Genomic DNA, 13929 nt, shown 5'->3' with positions numbered 1-13929 from the left:
CCCCCCTCACCTCCCTCCAGGACATTTACAGCACACATCAGCACTGCCCCCCCCTTTTCTTCTCTGCCCGCTGCCCCCACAAACTCTGGACACTGCTTTTACAGACTCCAAAATATTTGCAATACTTGCAAACCGAATTTGCACTGTGTAAACAGACAACTGTTTACAAATTACATTTTTGATAGACCTCACTGTTTATACTGAATTCTGTCCCTACTGCCATATTTACAGTATATTTATACTGATAATTCTGTTCATACTGTGCCATATTGCCACATGGATGTCTTTTACCTTGTATATATTTTTATATTTATATATTTATTTTATTTTATTTTTTTACATCTTTTACTCATATTTCATGTTTATTGCTGTTTGCACCGGGATAAGAGGTAAACGCAATTTCAGTTCTCTGCATGTACTGTACATATAGCAGCATTGATAATAAAGTTGACTTGACATTTTTTAGATCAGCCAGGAGGTGGAAGAGGCAGGCCTGGCAACATGGCAGCGGCTAGTTCCACCATATTCTGAGTGTCAAAACAGAAACCTGTGGGTGACAGCACGTAAACATGTTTTTCCTTCATGTCCGGAGTCCCCAGTGGCTATATGGTTACAAACTTGTGTGCCTAAATTATAAAAGGCAGAATCTTTTACACTGTGTCTTACAACACATTCCAACTGCAGGTGAGTAGCACTGACAGGAGTAAGATATCAGAGCTACAGCTGAATTACTCCACAGGATTTCTTTGATTCTTTGTTCAAAGTGTTTCTAATGTGTTTCTCTTTTTGAGCTGTTTTACAACAGAAGGTGCAACAGTAACAACAACATAGTGTACAGGATGTACACAAACACATCTTTTCCAGTTTTACTACAATTGGAAACACTAGGATTATCTGACGCATATGTTTATCCAGCATTTTTGTTTGGGACTTTAACATATATGGTTATTATGTTTTTCAACTTGACGGTATTAGCAACTATTGCTTGGAGTAAGAAGCTGCACAAGCCGATGTTTATCCTGCTGTTCAACTTGCCTGTTAGTGACATGCTCGGTGGTACAGCGTTTTTCCCTCATCTCGTTTTCAGCATTGTGACACAGAACAGACTGATTTCCTATCCTGCATGTGTTATTCAGGGTTTTCTGATTCATGTTTATGGTACAGGAAACTTGCTGATCTTGAGTGCCATGGCATATGACAGATATATTGCTATATGTTGTCCATTGAGGTATAATGCCATCATGACTCCACACAACACAGTTAGAATCATTGTCATAATATGGTTGATCAATTTATCGATAATGGTTACGTTGTTTCTGTTGTTTGCACGGTTCAAAATCTGCAGGACAAATATTGTGGATTTGTTCTGTAACAATCCATCATTATTGAAACTGGTCTGCGAGGACAAAAGAGTGAACAACATCTATGGACTGTTTAATGTAGGTTTACTCCAAGGTGGATCACTGTTAATAATAATTTATACCTATGCACAGATTTTACGCACATGTGTCATGACTAATCATCCTGAAGCCAGGAAAAAAGCCCTTCAGACAAGTGGCTCACATTTAGTTGTTTTCATAATCCTACAAATCAATACTTTTGTTACTCTTCTTGCTCATCGTATTGAGAGTACGTCTCCTTTTCTGAGAAGAGCTCTCGGTGTGTCAATTTTAGTTTTTCCACCTCTTTTGGACCCAATCATATATGCACTAAAAACCAAAGAACTCAAGCAGAGCATAAAAACTTTGCTAAAAAGAAATGGAGCTTCATCAGAGCTGTAACAAGTTTGCTATATATTTGATAATATGTTTAATATTTATTTATCTAAAGTCTTTTGTAAAATGTGTCAGAGATTTAACATGTTCTATACTTATTCTTGTCTTCTTCACATGTGATTGTTGTCATGTATTCACTTATCATGTGCTCAGTGGACCACAGCTACCTGGTTTCTAAAGTCCAAACAACTTTACATTCATTAATCATGCTGCAGTTATTGCTGAACTCTAAACAAACAAAAATAATGTTTCTGTGTGGTTTATTAATCAAATCTGTGCTGTGCTGTTCAGTCTTTGAATAAAAACAAATGTTTCATATTTCAGACTCTTGAAAGCCTTTTGTTTTGATCAACGCTTCACACACTCCTGACCTTTAATAAGATAATAAGGAAAGATTTTTCCCACAGCCTTGAAGGAGTTATCACATCTGTTGAATACTTGTCAGCTGCTTTTTGTCTAAATCATCTCAACTAGGCACATGTCTGTGAAGTGACCTACTGTACATATAATATAAAATAGAAAGTATAAAAAAAGGTAACATGTCAGCATGTGCATGCACAGTATGAATGTATGTAAACACTTAAAGTGATAATGAGGATGTGGTGGTGGAAAGTATGATATGAAGTATGTGAGCCAAGCAATTAAAAAATGATAAATGTATGAAAGCAAATAATAATATGTGATTGTGTGTATATGTGAGTATGATTTGGATCATGTGTTATCCTCTATGGAAAATTATAGACCTGTTCAACATATGAGGCAGAGCAGTCTATAAAACAGAGTGTCCCCCTTTTTTTTAAAGAGCTCTTGGTGTGTCAGTTTTAGTTTTTCTACCTTTTTTTGGTCCCGATTTATACACTGAACAATAATGTAAAATATAAATATAAATATAAATGCAACACTTTTGTTTTTGCTCTCATTTTTCATGAGATGAACTCAAACACTTTCTATATCCACAAAATAACCATTTCTCTCAAATATTGTTCACAAATCTGTCTAAATCTGTGATAATGAGCACTTCTCCTTTGCAACACCTCACAGGTGTGGCATATCAAGATGCTGATTAGACAGCATGATTATTGCACAGGTGTGCATTAGGCTGGCCACAATAAAAGGCCACTGTGAATGCCAGAAAGCTGTAAAAGCTATGAAATCAAATGTAGTGTTCATACTAATGATATTTAGAAAAAAAACTTGTCTGCACTGTATATTTTATTTGGAACACTGTCAGACATCCATTTGCAAATCATCCCATCAGCTAAAACCACAAAGAGACCAAGGCCAGACCCACGCTACACAGCCAAACAACAGCCAGCTGGCCAACCCCAGCTTAGCTCTAGTCAGAAAGCAGTCATTCATAAACTTCGCTACGTACTATTACATTGTTTATTAACACAGCAACACCGCACGTATCTAGGTACTTTATAATGACAGACGACAAAGTAATATGCAAACAATCAGCCAGCCAATTTAATAGCCAGATCAGCCCTGGGAGGGTGAGGGATGAATTAGTTATTTTTATCTATCTAAGACAGGGTTTTGTTACATTATCTCACTCACAGTTAATTCCCAGCAGCGAGCAAGGCAACGTTAGCCAGCTAAAACCTCAATATCAAAATCTATTTTACATGCTTTGCTGTAATGTTAGTTTAGACTTTAGACATCTACTCTGTTGTAGTGGGTGCAGCTTTTTTGGTGACATTGGCAGACTCATTTTTTAGCTGTTGCACACTGTTGACACTGTAGAGAGTGGAGAGAGAACTCGGGGGCACATCAATGACAGTATAAAGAGTGGACAGCGCTGTTTTGAAGACGAAAAAATGTGGCACTGCATGCTGCCATGTTGGATGTACTTCTTCTTCCGCCTCCCGGTTTTCATTGGCGGACCTGAGGCAGGTCGAATGATGCCTGGGTGCTCGAATAAGCCATCTGTAATGGCACTTAGCTGTCAATCAAAGCCGCCACGCTGTTAATTGTGCACAACTTTAAGCCTTAATATCATCTGAACGGATGAGTTAAAAAAACCCTCACCCTCGGTACAGTTGTCATGAACAGGGAAATTAGCTAAAGAGACCAAAACAGTTTTTTGTTCCAGGTTGTAAACGTGTTTATTTCTGCTCTGAAGTTGGACATTTTAACATAGCCGCTTATGGAGACTGACTCAGTTCTGCAGCTTTTACCACTCCTGCATTGGCTTCATTTCCCAGAAACAGAGGTTGCCACTTGGGGCGCACATAAATGTGGAAATGTGGAAATAAATCTGGAAAATCTGTTACACCCATTAGCAATAAAAAACATGATTAAAACATAAAATGAATAGCTAAAAAGCATCTTTAATGTGTGCATTGGCAGCATGAAATTAAGCAATTGTGAGCTCCATGTATATATGACATTTACAAAGTCAGTCCATGCAACATTATTCCAGAATGGCCTAACAGGAGGACAGTCCCACAACATATGAAGAAATGTGCCCTGAACCTGGCATAATTTGTATGTGGTGGAGTATGGTCTGTACATGATTACTGTTGATCTGGGTTGCAAGATGCCAATAAACAATCATTCATAACACAGCGCTAAGATTTTTTAATCTGCCTCTGTGTTAAATCATTTGTTCTATTTATGTAATTGTGTGTGTGTGGTGCTAGGGTAACTAATGCATTTCATATCTTCCAAAGGCCCTTGTGAATTACTGCCATACCAATCTGAAAATAAACTTTACTGTATAGTAAAGGAGGAGTCTGAGCAAAAAATCTCTCTAATAAAGCTGCTAATCCCTCTCAGCGTCTCACCACTTGGTCATTGCCAGTATTGCTGATACTACATGTGTCTGATTGCAATACTTATTCAGCTGCATGTGGTTCTTAGATTTCAGTGCAAAACTGTGAACCCATAAGAGTATAACTTGTTATTTCTGTATATGATATATGACGATGTTTAACCTAAATGTATGTGGACTGGAGTGAAGTGGTATGGACATATTTATCTTTGTTTTGGTATGTTTATTGTGTAATTATAACTTAGACATGACTATGACTTTTTACACATTTTACAATATCTCTTCATAATCTTTGTTCATGTCCTTGCTAAACTGATGCCATGTATCAAATAGTTCTGTTACATAATCTCGAAATTATTAATGAATGTTTACATTTTTTTTAAGGGTGGAAGCTCATACAAATGGATAACCTGTCGATCTCATCTGTTTTAGTGCTACATCGCTTTGACATTCCCTCTGAAACTGTCATTCCTGCTTTTCTTTTTGCATCTCTGAGCTACATGATCATACTTTTCTGCAACCTTATCCTGATCCTCACTATTGTACTGAACAAATCCCTGCATCAGCCCATGTATCTAATTCTTCTGAACCTTCCTATCAATGACCTTATAGGCTCCTCAGCGCTCCTACCACAGGTCATTAAAGATTTATCGACAGGTAGTAGGACAATGCAGTACTCAGCTTGTGTTGCCCAGGCTTTTTTTATCCACATCTATGCAGGAGGTACAGTGTTCATTCTGACTGCTATGGCGTATGATAGATACATTGCCATATGTTGTCCTTTGAAATACAACACAGTTATGACTAACGCTCATGTTATGAAATTAATCACACTTGTGTGGTGTGTGATTTTAGTTATTATAGTTGTGCTTTTCTATCTGCTGTTGCGTTTGCCTCGCTGTCGATCTATATTGACAAATCCATACTGTGACAATCCAAGTTTGTTGACTCTGGTCTGTGTCGACACAACCATCAATAACATTTATGGACTTTTTTTAACTCTTTTTTCACAGGCGATAGTTACTGGGATGGTTTTGTACACATATCTCCAGATCCTTGTTGCATGTTTCAGATCCCGACGATCAGACACTAAAGCCAAAGCTCTGCAGACGTGTGCCACACATCTAATTGTTTTTCTCTTGCTGGAGTGTCTGGGTCTTTTCACCATCCTATCATACAGATTTAAGAACTCTTCACCAAATTTGAGGAGTTTCATGGGGATGTCGACATTAATTTTCCCTCCAACATTGAATCCAATTATTTATGGATTGAAAACAAAAGAAATTCGAGAAAAAGTGGTGAAATTTATAAAAAAGAAAATCTTACCTTCATGACCTTGTCAGTGCCTTTATGCAGAGGACTTAAAGATTTTAAATATGTGACATTCACTAAAACACTGCTGCTTTGAGTAAAAGTTATTTTTAAATAATTTGTGAAAACTATATTGCAGTATGTGTGTACACATGTATAATTCTTGTATAAATGAATGCTAAATAATTCATGAACACATAAGTCAGTGCTTTAATATTCTATTACTAACTTTTACACTATCTCCTCCAGCAGTCACACCCAATACAAACATTTCTACAAATAAATCACCAGTGTTTGTCAGTAATGTGTTTTAGGACTTGTCATCTGTCATTTGCTATTGCTTTCAAATAGAGATATTTCTCTTATGAAGTGATGTGTTTACACGGTGAATATGTTTTATCAAGAGAGTAACAGTAAAACTGCAGACAACAGTGGATATACAATTTTTCTGCATTATTTTGCAGATGCAGAATAGGTTAATTTAACATGTTAACCAGAGAAACCTGTGAATCCAGTCTCTTGAAAGTTTGCTCTGACTATGTTAGTGTATGTTACTACAGTACTACTTTGTTTTACTGTATGCCTGTCAAGGCATGAAATATAATGTTTGTGTGGCACTGATGCATAAAAAATAAACAAGACATAAGAAGAAGACTTTTTATACACTGAATTTCAAGTTACTGAACTTTGTGTGAAACAGAGGAGATGAAACTTAATCAGTTGAGCATATAAGGACAATATTTAGATACAGTGCATAACCTAATTATGAGAATAATCTTGTTTGTTAGAAAAATAAAGAAACATAAGGACGTAAGTTGCACTGATTACCGTCCAGTATAGATGGTGATCTTTATTTATTCAGATACAGATCATGCACTGTATGTTGTATGCTTCTGATTTGATATTAATTTATATGATGCGTATGTGTGTGTGCAGTTTAAATGAAGCAAACAGAAATCAGACTGAGGGTTTTCAGTCAGCAGGTCACTAACAGCTTGATGCATTGCGCAGTGTGTGTTTTGTCCAGATATAAACAACAAATAATATTTAGCTCTTACACAAACATGAATCCATTGCAGTTTGTGTGATCTGCTGCCCTCTTGTGTCTTTTAAAGGGAAGTCCAGTCCTGACCTACATGAGGAGTGCCAAACACACATAAAGTTGACTTAAACACCACTATAGTGGGCACATAAAACTGAATCTGCACTATTTTACATTATATTTCATTGAACCTTTCTTTAATGTGGAGAATAAAGAATCATTTTGTAAAAAGGTTTACATCAACTAGCAATTATATCACCCAATATACAAATCTAAAGAGGCCATGGGTCAGATGAGCTTGGGCTTAAAGAAATGTGATGTTGTTGAGATATGACTTTCACTCTGCATGGCATTAGTTATTCAACTTTAACATCAAGACAGTTTTTCTTAACTTCTAAGTTAGTATCATGCATTTACAGTAACATAAGCAGTCAGATAGCATTTTGCTACCAATAACATCAGTGAGCAACCAAGCTGAGCTGCAACCCAGCTGCAGCATGTATCCGGCCACTTTGTAATCTTGCATATGGAACCTTTAATGTGTACGTTAGCAACATGAATGTACTATTGAGAGCTCCATATATATGACATCTAAAAAGGACAGGGTCCAAGGTCTAAGAGTGACAGGAAGATAAGATTGCAAATTAAAATGTAATACATTTTAAAAGGTTGCAAGAAGCCAGTAAAAACATTAACATTCATACAGAAATAATAGAAAGCAATAGGATTTTTTTTTATTTCCCTCTCAGTCATTCTGTTTATGTAATTGTGTGTGTGGTGCTGGGGTAACTAATACATTTCATATCTTCCAAAGCCCCTTGTGAGTCACAATCTCTCTTATAAAGCTCACTTCAATGCCTCACCACTCGGTCAGTGCCAGTATTGCTGATGCTACATGTGTCTGATTGCAATACTCATTAAGCTTTCTGCCTTTCCCCTCTGCATGTGGTTCTTCAGTGCAAAACTGTGAACCCATGAGAGTATAACTTGTTATGTCTGTACAGTATATGATATATGATGTGCTATGTTGAACTGAAATGTATCAAAGTGAAGTGGTGTGGACACATTCAGTCTTTAATTTGGTAAGTTCATGTGATTGTTGGAGTTTCAGATCAAAACATCGAACCAATAAGACTATAACTTATTTCTGTACAGTATATGATATATGATGTGTTATGTTTAACTGAAATGTCTGTCTTATCATGATGCTGTCTATGAAATAGTTCTACAACTTTCTATTGTGGAAAATGGATAACCTGTCGATCTCATCTGTTTTAGTGCTACATCGCTTTGACATTCCCTCTGAAACTGTCATTCCTGCTTTTCTTTTTGCATCTCTGAGCTACATGATCATACTTTTCTGCAACCTTATCCTGATCCTCACTATTGTACTGAACAAATCCCTGCATCAGCCCATGTATCTAATTCTTCTGAACCTTCCTATCAATGACCTTATAGGCTCCTCAGCGCTCCTACCACAGGTCATTAAAGATTTATCGACAGGTAGTAGGACAATGCAGTACTCAGCTTGTGTTGCCCAGGCTTTTTTTCTCCACATCTATGCAGGAGGTACAGTTTTCATTCTGACTGCTATGGCGTATGATAGATACATTGCCATATGTTGTCCTTTGAAATACAACACAGTTATGACTAATGCTCATGTTATGAGAATAATTACACTTGTGTGGATGACAATTTTCATTATAATAGTTGTGGTTTTCTATCTGCTGTTGCGTTTGCCTCGCTGTCGATCTATAATGACAAACCCATACTGTGACAATCCAAGTTTGTTGACTCTGGTCTGTGTCGACACAACCATCAATAACATTTATGGACTTTTTTTTGTTGCTTTTACACAAGTGATAGCTAATGGGATGGTTTTGTACACATATCTCCAGATCCTTGTTGCATGTTTCAGATCCCGACGATCAGACACTAAAGCCAAAGCTCTGCAGACGTGTGCCACACATTTAATTGTTTTTCTCTTGCTGGAGTGTCTGGGTCTTTTCACCATCCTATCATACAGATTTAAGAATGCTTCAGTACATTTAAGGAAATTCATGGGGATGTCGACATTAATTTTCCCTCCAACGTTGAATCCAATTATTTATGGATTGAAAACAAAAGAAATTCGGGAAAAAGTACTGCACTTTTTTAGAATGAAAATCCTCCCATCTTCATGACCTGTCAGTGCCTTTATGCAGCAAGTTAAACCTGTTTATATTTATGACACAATTTTCTTTGACCACAAAAAGATTTATTTGTCTTGATACCTTATAATTACATTATAAAATACCTTTGTTTTCACCTAAACACTGCAGTACAGTGTTTGTCAGTAATGTGCTTTAAGATTTCAGAGCTCTGTCTTTTGTGTCTTTGTACAATGCATAATGATTTTCAAGACAGTCACACCAGCACACCACTGATGTTTTAGCAGCTAAGACACAGTCTTTATGCATTCTTTAGCACATGGAAATAGCTTCATTTATTATCTTAACTGGGTAAAACTGTGAATCCAGCCTCTTGTAAAAGTTTGCTGTGATCATGTGCATTGTACTACTATTATTCTTTTGATGTAATACACTGCTAAAGGTTGTCTTACTGACAAGGCATGAAATATAAAGTTTATGTGAGGTATTTGAAATAAACAAAACATGAGAATACGTCTTACACCTTTAATTTTAAGTTACTTGTGTGAAACATACGAATGCAAAAACAAGATTCAGATACAGTGCATAACCTAAGTATGAGAATAATACTGTCTGTCTGAAAAGTTATTTAAAGAGTTAAGATGCACTGATCAGAATTCAGAATACACAAAGAACTATTTATTTAGCTTCAGGTCTTGCACTGTATCTTGTATGCTGCTGATTTTATACTAATTTGAATGATGCATCTTATTACCGGCTCTAACAAACTTGCAATAAATAAAAACCAAATGCATCATGTTGTGCAGTTTAAATGAAAGCAAACAGAAAGCAGACTCTGAGGGTTTTCAGTCAGCAGGTCACTAACAGCTTGATGCTGTGTAGTGTGTATTTTGTCCAGATATGAGCAACAAGTAATATTTAGCTCTCACACAAACTCTCATAGCACCTTTGAGGAACTTTGTGATATGACTGTGCATATTCAAAATACATATACAGCAGAAGGGGCCAATGATACACATTAAACTCACCAACAAATAAACAAAAAGCACATGAATCCATTGCAGTTTGTGTGATTTGCTGCCCTCCTGTGTCTCTTGTAGGGAAGTCCAGTCCTGATCTACATGAGGAGTGCCATGCACACATAGAGTTGACTTAAAAACCACTATAGTGAGCACATAAAACTCAATCTGTGCTATTTTACAACATAATACATTGAACCTTTCTATAATGTGGAGAATAAAGAATCATTTTGTTATAAATAGGTTTAGATCAACTAGCAAAGCCAGCTGGCCAACCCCAGCTTACTGTAGTGTCAGTCGGTTGTAGTTAGTTCATTGGCCCCTGCCTTGCATCTCTCTTGGCTAGTAGAAAGCAGTCATTAGTTGCTGGACATGGTGCTGGACTCTGTGTCGTAGTGAATACTGGTAGTTTGTTGACATTAGCAGACCTCAAGACGCTCAGGAGCACACATAAATGTCACATATAAATCAATTATGTTACAAGCTTTTTACCCAATGCAATAAAAAGGGTTTAAAGCATAGAATGAATGTGTAATATGAATAACAATCTTTATTTTGCCTTTGCATCAAATCAATTGTTCTGTTTATGTCACTGACTCCAGGGAGCTGTGTGGTGTTGAATATAAATATCTTATAAAGCTGCTAATCCCTCTCAACGTCATTGCCAGTATTGCTGATACTACATGTGTCTGATTGCAATACTCATTAAGCTTTCTGCCTTTCCCCTCTACATGTGGTTCTTCAGTGCAAAACTGTGAACCCATAAGAGTATAACTTGTCATTTCTGTACAGTATATGATATATGATGTGCTATGTTGAACTGAAATGTATCAAAGTGAAGTGGTGTGGACACATTCAGTCTTTAATTTGGTAAGTTCATGTGATTCTTGGAGTTTCAGATCAAAACATTGAACCAATAAGACTATAACTTATTTCTGTACAGTATATGATATATGATGTGTTATGTTTAACTGAAGTGTCTGTCTTATCATGATGCTGTCTATGAAATAGTTCTACAACTTTCTATTGTGGAAAATGGATAACCTGTCGATCTCATCTGTTTTAGTGCTACATCGCTTTGACATTCCCTCTGAAACTGTCATTCCTGCTTTTCTTTTTGCATCTCTGAGCTACATGATCATACTTTTCTGCAACCTTATCCTGATCCTCACTATTGTACTGAACAAATCCCTGCATCAGCCCATGTATCTAATTCTTCTGAACCTTCCTATCAATGACCTTATAGGCTCCTCAGCGCTCCTACCACAGGTCATTAAAGATTTATCGACAGGTAGTAGGACAATGCAGTACTCAGCTTGTGTTGCCCAGGCTTTTTTTCTCCACATCTATGCAGCAGGCACAGTTTTCATTCTAAGTGCTATGGCGTATGATAGATACATTGCCATATGTTGTCCTTTAAAATACAACACAGTTATGACTAATGCTCATGTTATGAAATTAATCACACTTGTGTGGTGTGTGATTTTGGTTATTATAGTTGTGCTTTTCTATCTGCTGCTGCGTTTGCCTCGCTGTCGATCTATATTGACAAATCCATACTGTGACAATCCAAGTTTGTTGACTCTGGTCTGTGTCGACACAACCATCAATAACATTTATGGACTTGTTTTAACTGCTTCTTCACAGGCGATAGCTAATGGGATGGTTTTGTACACATATCTCCAGATCCTTGTTGCATGTTTCAGATCCCGACGATCAGACACTAAAGCCAAAGCTCTGCAGACGTGTGCCACACATCTAATTGTTTTTCTCTTGCTGGAGTGTCTGGGTCTTTTCACCATCCTATCATACAGATTTAATAACTCTTCACTACATCTAAGGAGTTTCATGGGGACATTAATTTTCCCTCCAACATTGAATCCAATTATTTATGGATTAAAAACAAAAGAAATTCGGGATAAAGTACTGCACTTTTTTAGAAAGAAAATGTCTGTCAGTGCCTTTATGTGGTGAGCTGAAACTTTTTATACTTGTCACATGATTTTCTTTGACCATATCTTTTTATCTACCTCTCTTTTCACCAAAACACTGCTTCTTTGGCTTTATGTCCATGAACATAAAAGTAATTTTCAAATAATTCATGAACACTGCAGTGCAGTATGTGTTTACATATGTATAATTATTGTATAAATGAATCTTAAATAATTTATGAACGCATAAGTCATTGCTTTTTTTCATGCTACTACTATACATACTACTATCTCCTTCTGCAGTTGCACCCAATACAAATATTTCTACAAATAAATCATCAGCACTGTCGCCTCAGAGCAAGAAGGTTTCTAGTTCGAACCCCAGCTGGGACCTTTCTGTGCTGAGATTGCATGTTCTCTCCGGGTACTGCTGATAATGTTCTTTAGAACTTGAATTTTAAAGCTCTGTCATCTTCTTCGCCTTGATCATGTTAGTGTATGTTACTACTGTTTTGTTTTAATTTGATCACCGGTCAAGGTTGTCTTACTATCAAGACATAAAATATAAGTTTTTGTGGCACTGAGGTAACTGTAATAAACAAGCAATGAGAACCCTGAATTTTGAATTCATTGTGTGAAACTTAATGATTTAATGCAAATACAGGAATCAGATAGAGTACATAATGTACGGTATGAGAATATTACTGTTTATTTGAAAAATAAGGGACCTTATGGAGGTGAACATTACATGGAATCCGACAAAGGTGTTAATCAGTATTTAAAATGTGTTATCTGCAGTTTAAATGAAGCAGATAGAGAGCAGACTCTGAGGGTTGTCAGCCAGCAGGGCAGCTTTACTGTTTTAGATTGCACTAAGCACTTTAATTATACCATGCACTCGTTTACTCAGATTGATGCTGAGGCACTTAGTAAGGTGGTATCAGAGCTAAAACCCTCCACTTGCACACTTGATCCCATATCTACCTTGTTTCTTAAATCTGTTTTTAGCTCCCTACACATCGTCAGTCACCCATTATTTTTTGGCACTTTCCCCCATGTTTTAAAGACAACAACTGTCAAACCACAACCTAAAAAAATTAACCCAGATTCCTCAGACTTTAACAACTACAGGCCAATCTCAAACCTCTCGTTTTTAGGTAAGATTTTAGAAAAACATTTTTTTAAACAAACTAATAATTTTATTACAATTAATAATATCTTAGAAACTTTTCAGTCTGGTTATAGAGAGCACTATAGCACAGAAACGGCACTGGCCAAAGTACTACTTGGTCCTACTTGATCTTAGTGCAGATTTTTGACAGAGTTGATCATAATATTTTACTAAACAGACTTGAAAATTTGGTTGGCCTCTCGGGTGTGGCCTTGAATTGGTTCAGGCTATATCTGACTGGGCGGGACTTCACTGTGACACTGGGTAATTTTTCATCAGATGTAAATATTATTGCCTGTGGAGTCCCTCAAGGTTCTATCTTAGGGCCCCTTCTGTTCAACATCTACATGCTCCCACTCAGCAAAATTATTAGAAGTCATTATATTGACTTCCATAGCTACACAGACGATACACAACTGTACATTGTGGTATCCCCACACCACCTCACCCCAATTAACAACTTAGTATGTTGCCTAGCTGAAATAAATGTCTGGATGGGAAATAACTTTCTACAACTTGCCTGACACCGACCTACCTTTGTGACATGCTACAAAAGTATGTACCAATCAGGTCCCTCAGATCCTCCTAGTTGTCCCCAGAACCTCCACAAAGAAGTTTGGTGAGGCCGCTTTTAGCTACTGCGGCCCCCATCTCTGGAACAGCCTGCCTATGGATTTGAAGGACTGCACAAATTAAGACATATCTCTTTAGCGAGACTTTTACCTAAGATGCCTGGCCATTCACTACTGAGTTT

At 36.9% G+C, this 13929-nt stretch overlaps 4 protein-coding genes across 4 annotated transcripts; all 4 read left to right on the top strand.

Annotated features, from left to right (window-relative positions):
• The first annotated feature begins 756 nt into the window (after positions 1 to 756).
• On the top strand, positions 757 to 1781 carry LOC104919850 (olfactory receptor 24-like). Its single transcript, XM_010731953.2, has one exon. The coding sequence runs from the start codon at positions 840 to 842 to the stop codon at positions 1779 to 1781; it is 942 nt and encodes a 313-aa protein (XP_010730255.2). The 5' UTR covers positions 757 to 839.
• Positions 1782 to 4952: 3171 nt separating this feature from the next.
• LOC109139181 (olfactory receptor 52B2-like) lies at positions 4953 to 5885 on the top strand. Its single transcript, XM_019261820.2, has one exon. It carries the CDS (start codon positions 4953 to 4955, stop codon positions 5883 to 5885), a length of 933 nt encoding a protein of 310 aa, XP_019117365.2.
• A 2266-nt stretch (positions 5886 to 8151) lies between these two features.
• On the top strand, positions 8152 to 9087 carry LOC113746076 (olfactory receptor 52B2-like). The gene has a single exon (XM_027280380.1). It carries the CDS (start codon positions 8152 to 8154, stop codon positions 9085 to 9087), a length of 936 nt encoding a protein of 311 aa, XP_027136181.1.
• A 2021-nt stretch (positions 9088 to 11108) lies between these two features.
• LOC104939865 (olfactory receptor 52B2-like) lies at positions 11109 to 12047 on the top strand. The gene has a single exon (XM_010756403.3). The coding sequence runs from the start codon at positions 11109 to 11111 to the stop codon at positions 12045 to 12047; it is 939 nt and encodes a 312-aa protein (XP_010754705.3).
• The last annotated feature ends 1882 nt before the right edge of the window (positions 12048 to 13929 follow it).

This window comes from Larimichthys crocea, chromosome VII, assembly GCF_000972845.2.
Source record: "Larimichthys crocea isolate SSNF chromosome VII, L_crocea_2.0, whole genome shotgun sequence".
In the NCBI taxonomy this organism is placed as follows: domain Eukaryota; kingdom Metazoa; phylum Chordata; class Actinopteri; family Sciaenidae; genus Larimichthys; species Larimichthys crocea.
The sequence above is the reverse complement of the archived record's forward strand: the minus strand, read 5'-3'. Positions and strand labels throughout refer to the sequence as shown.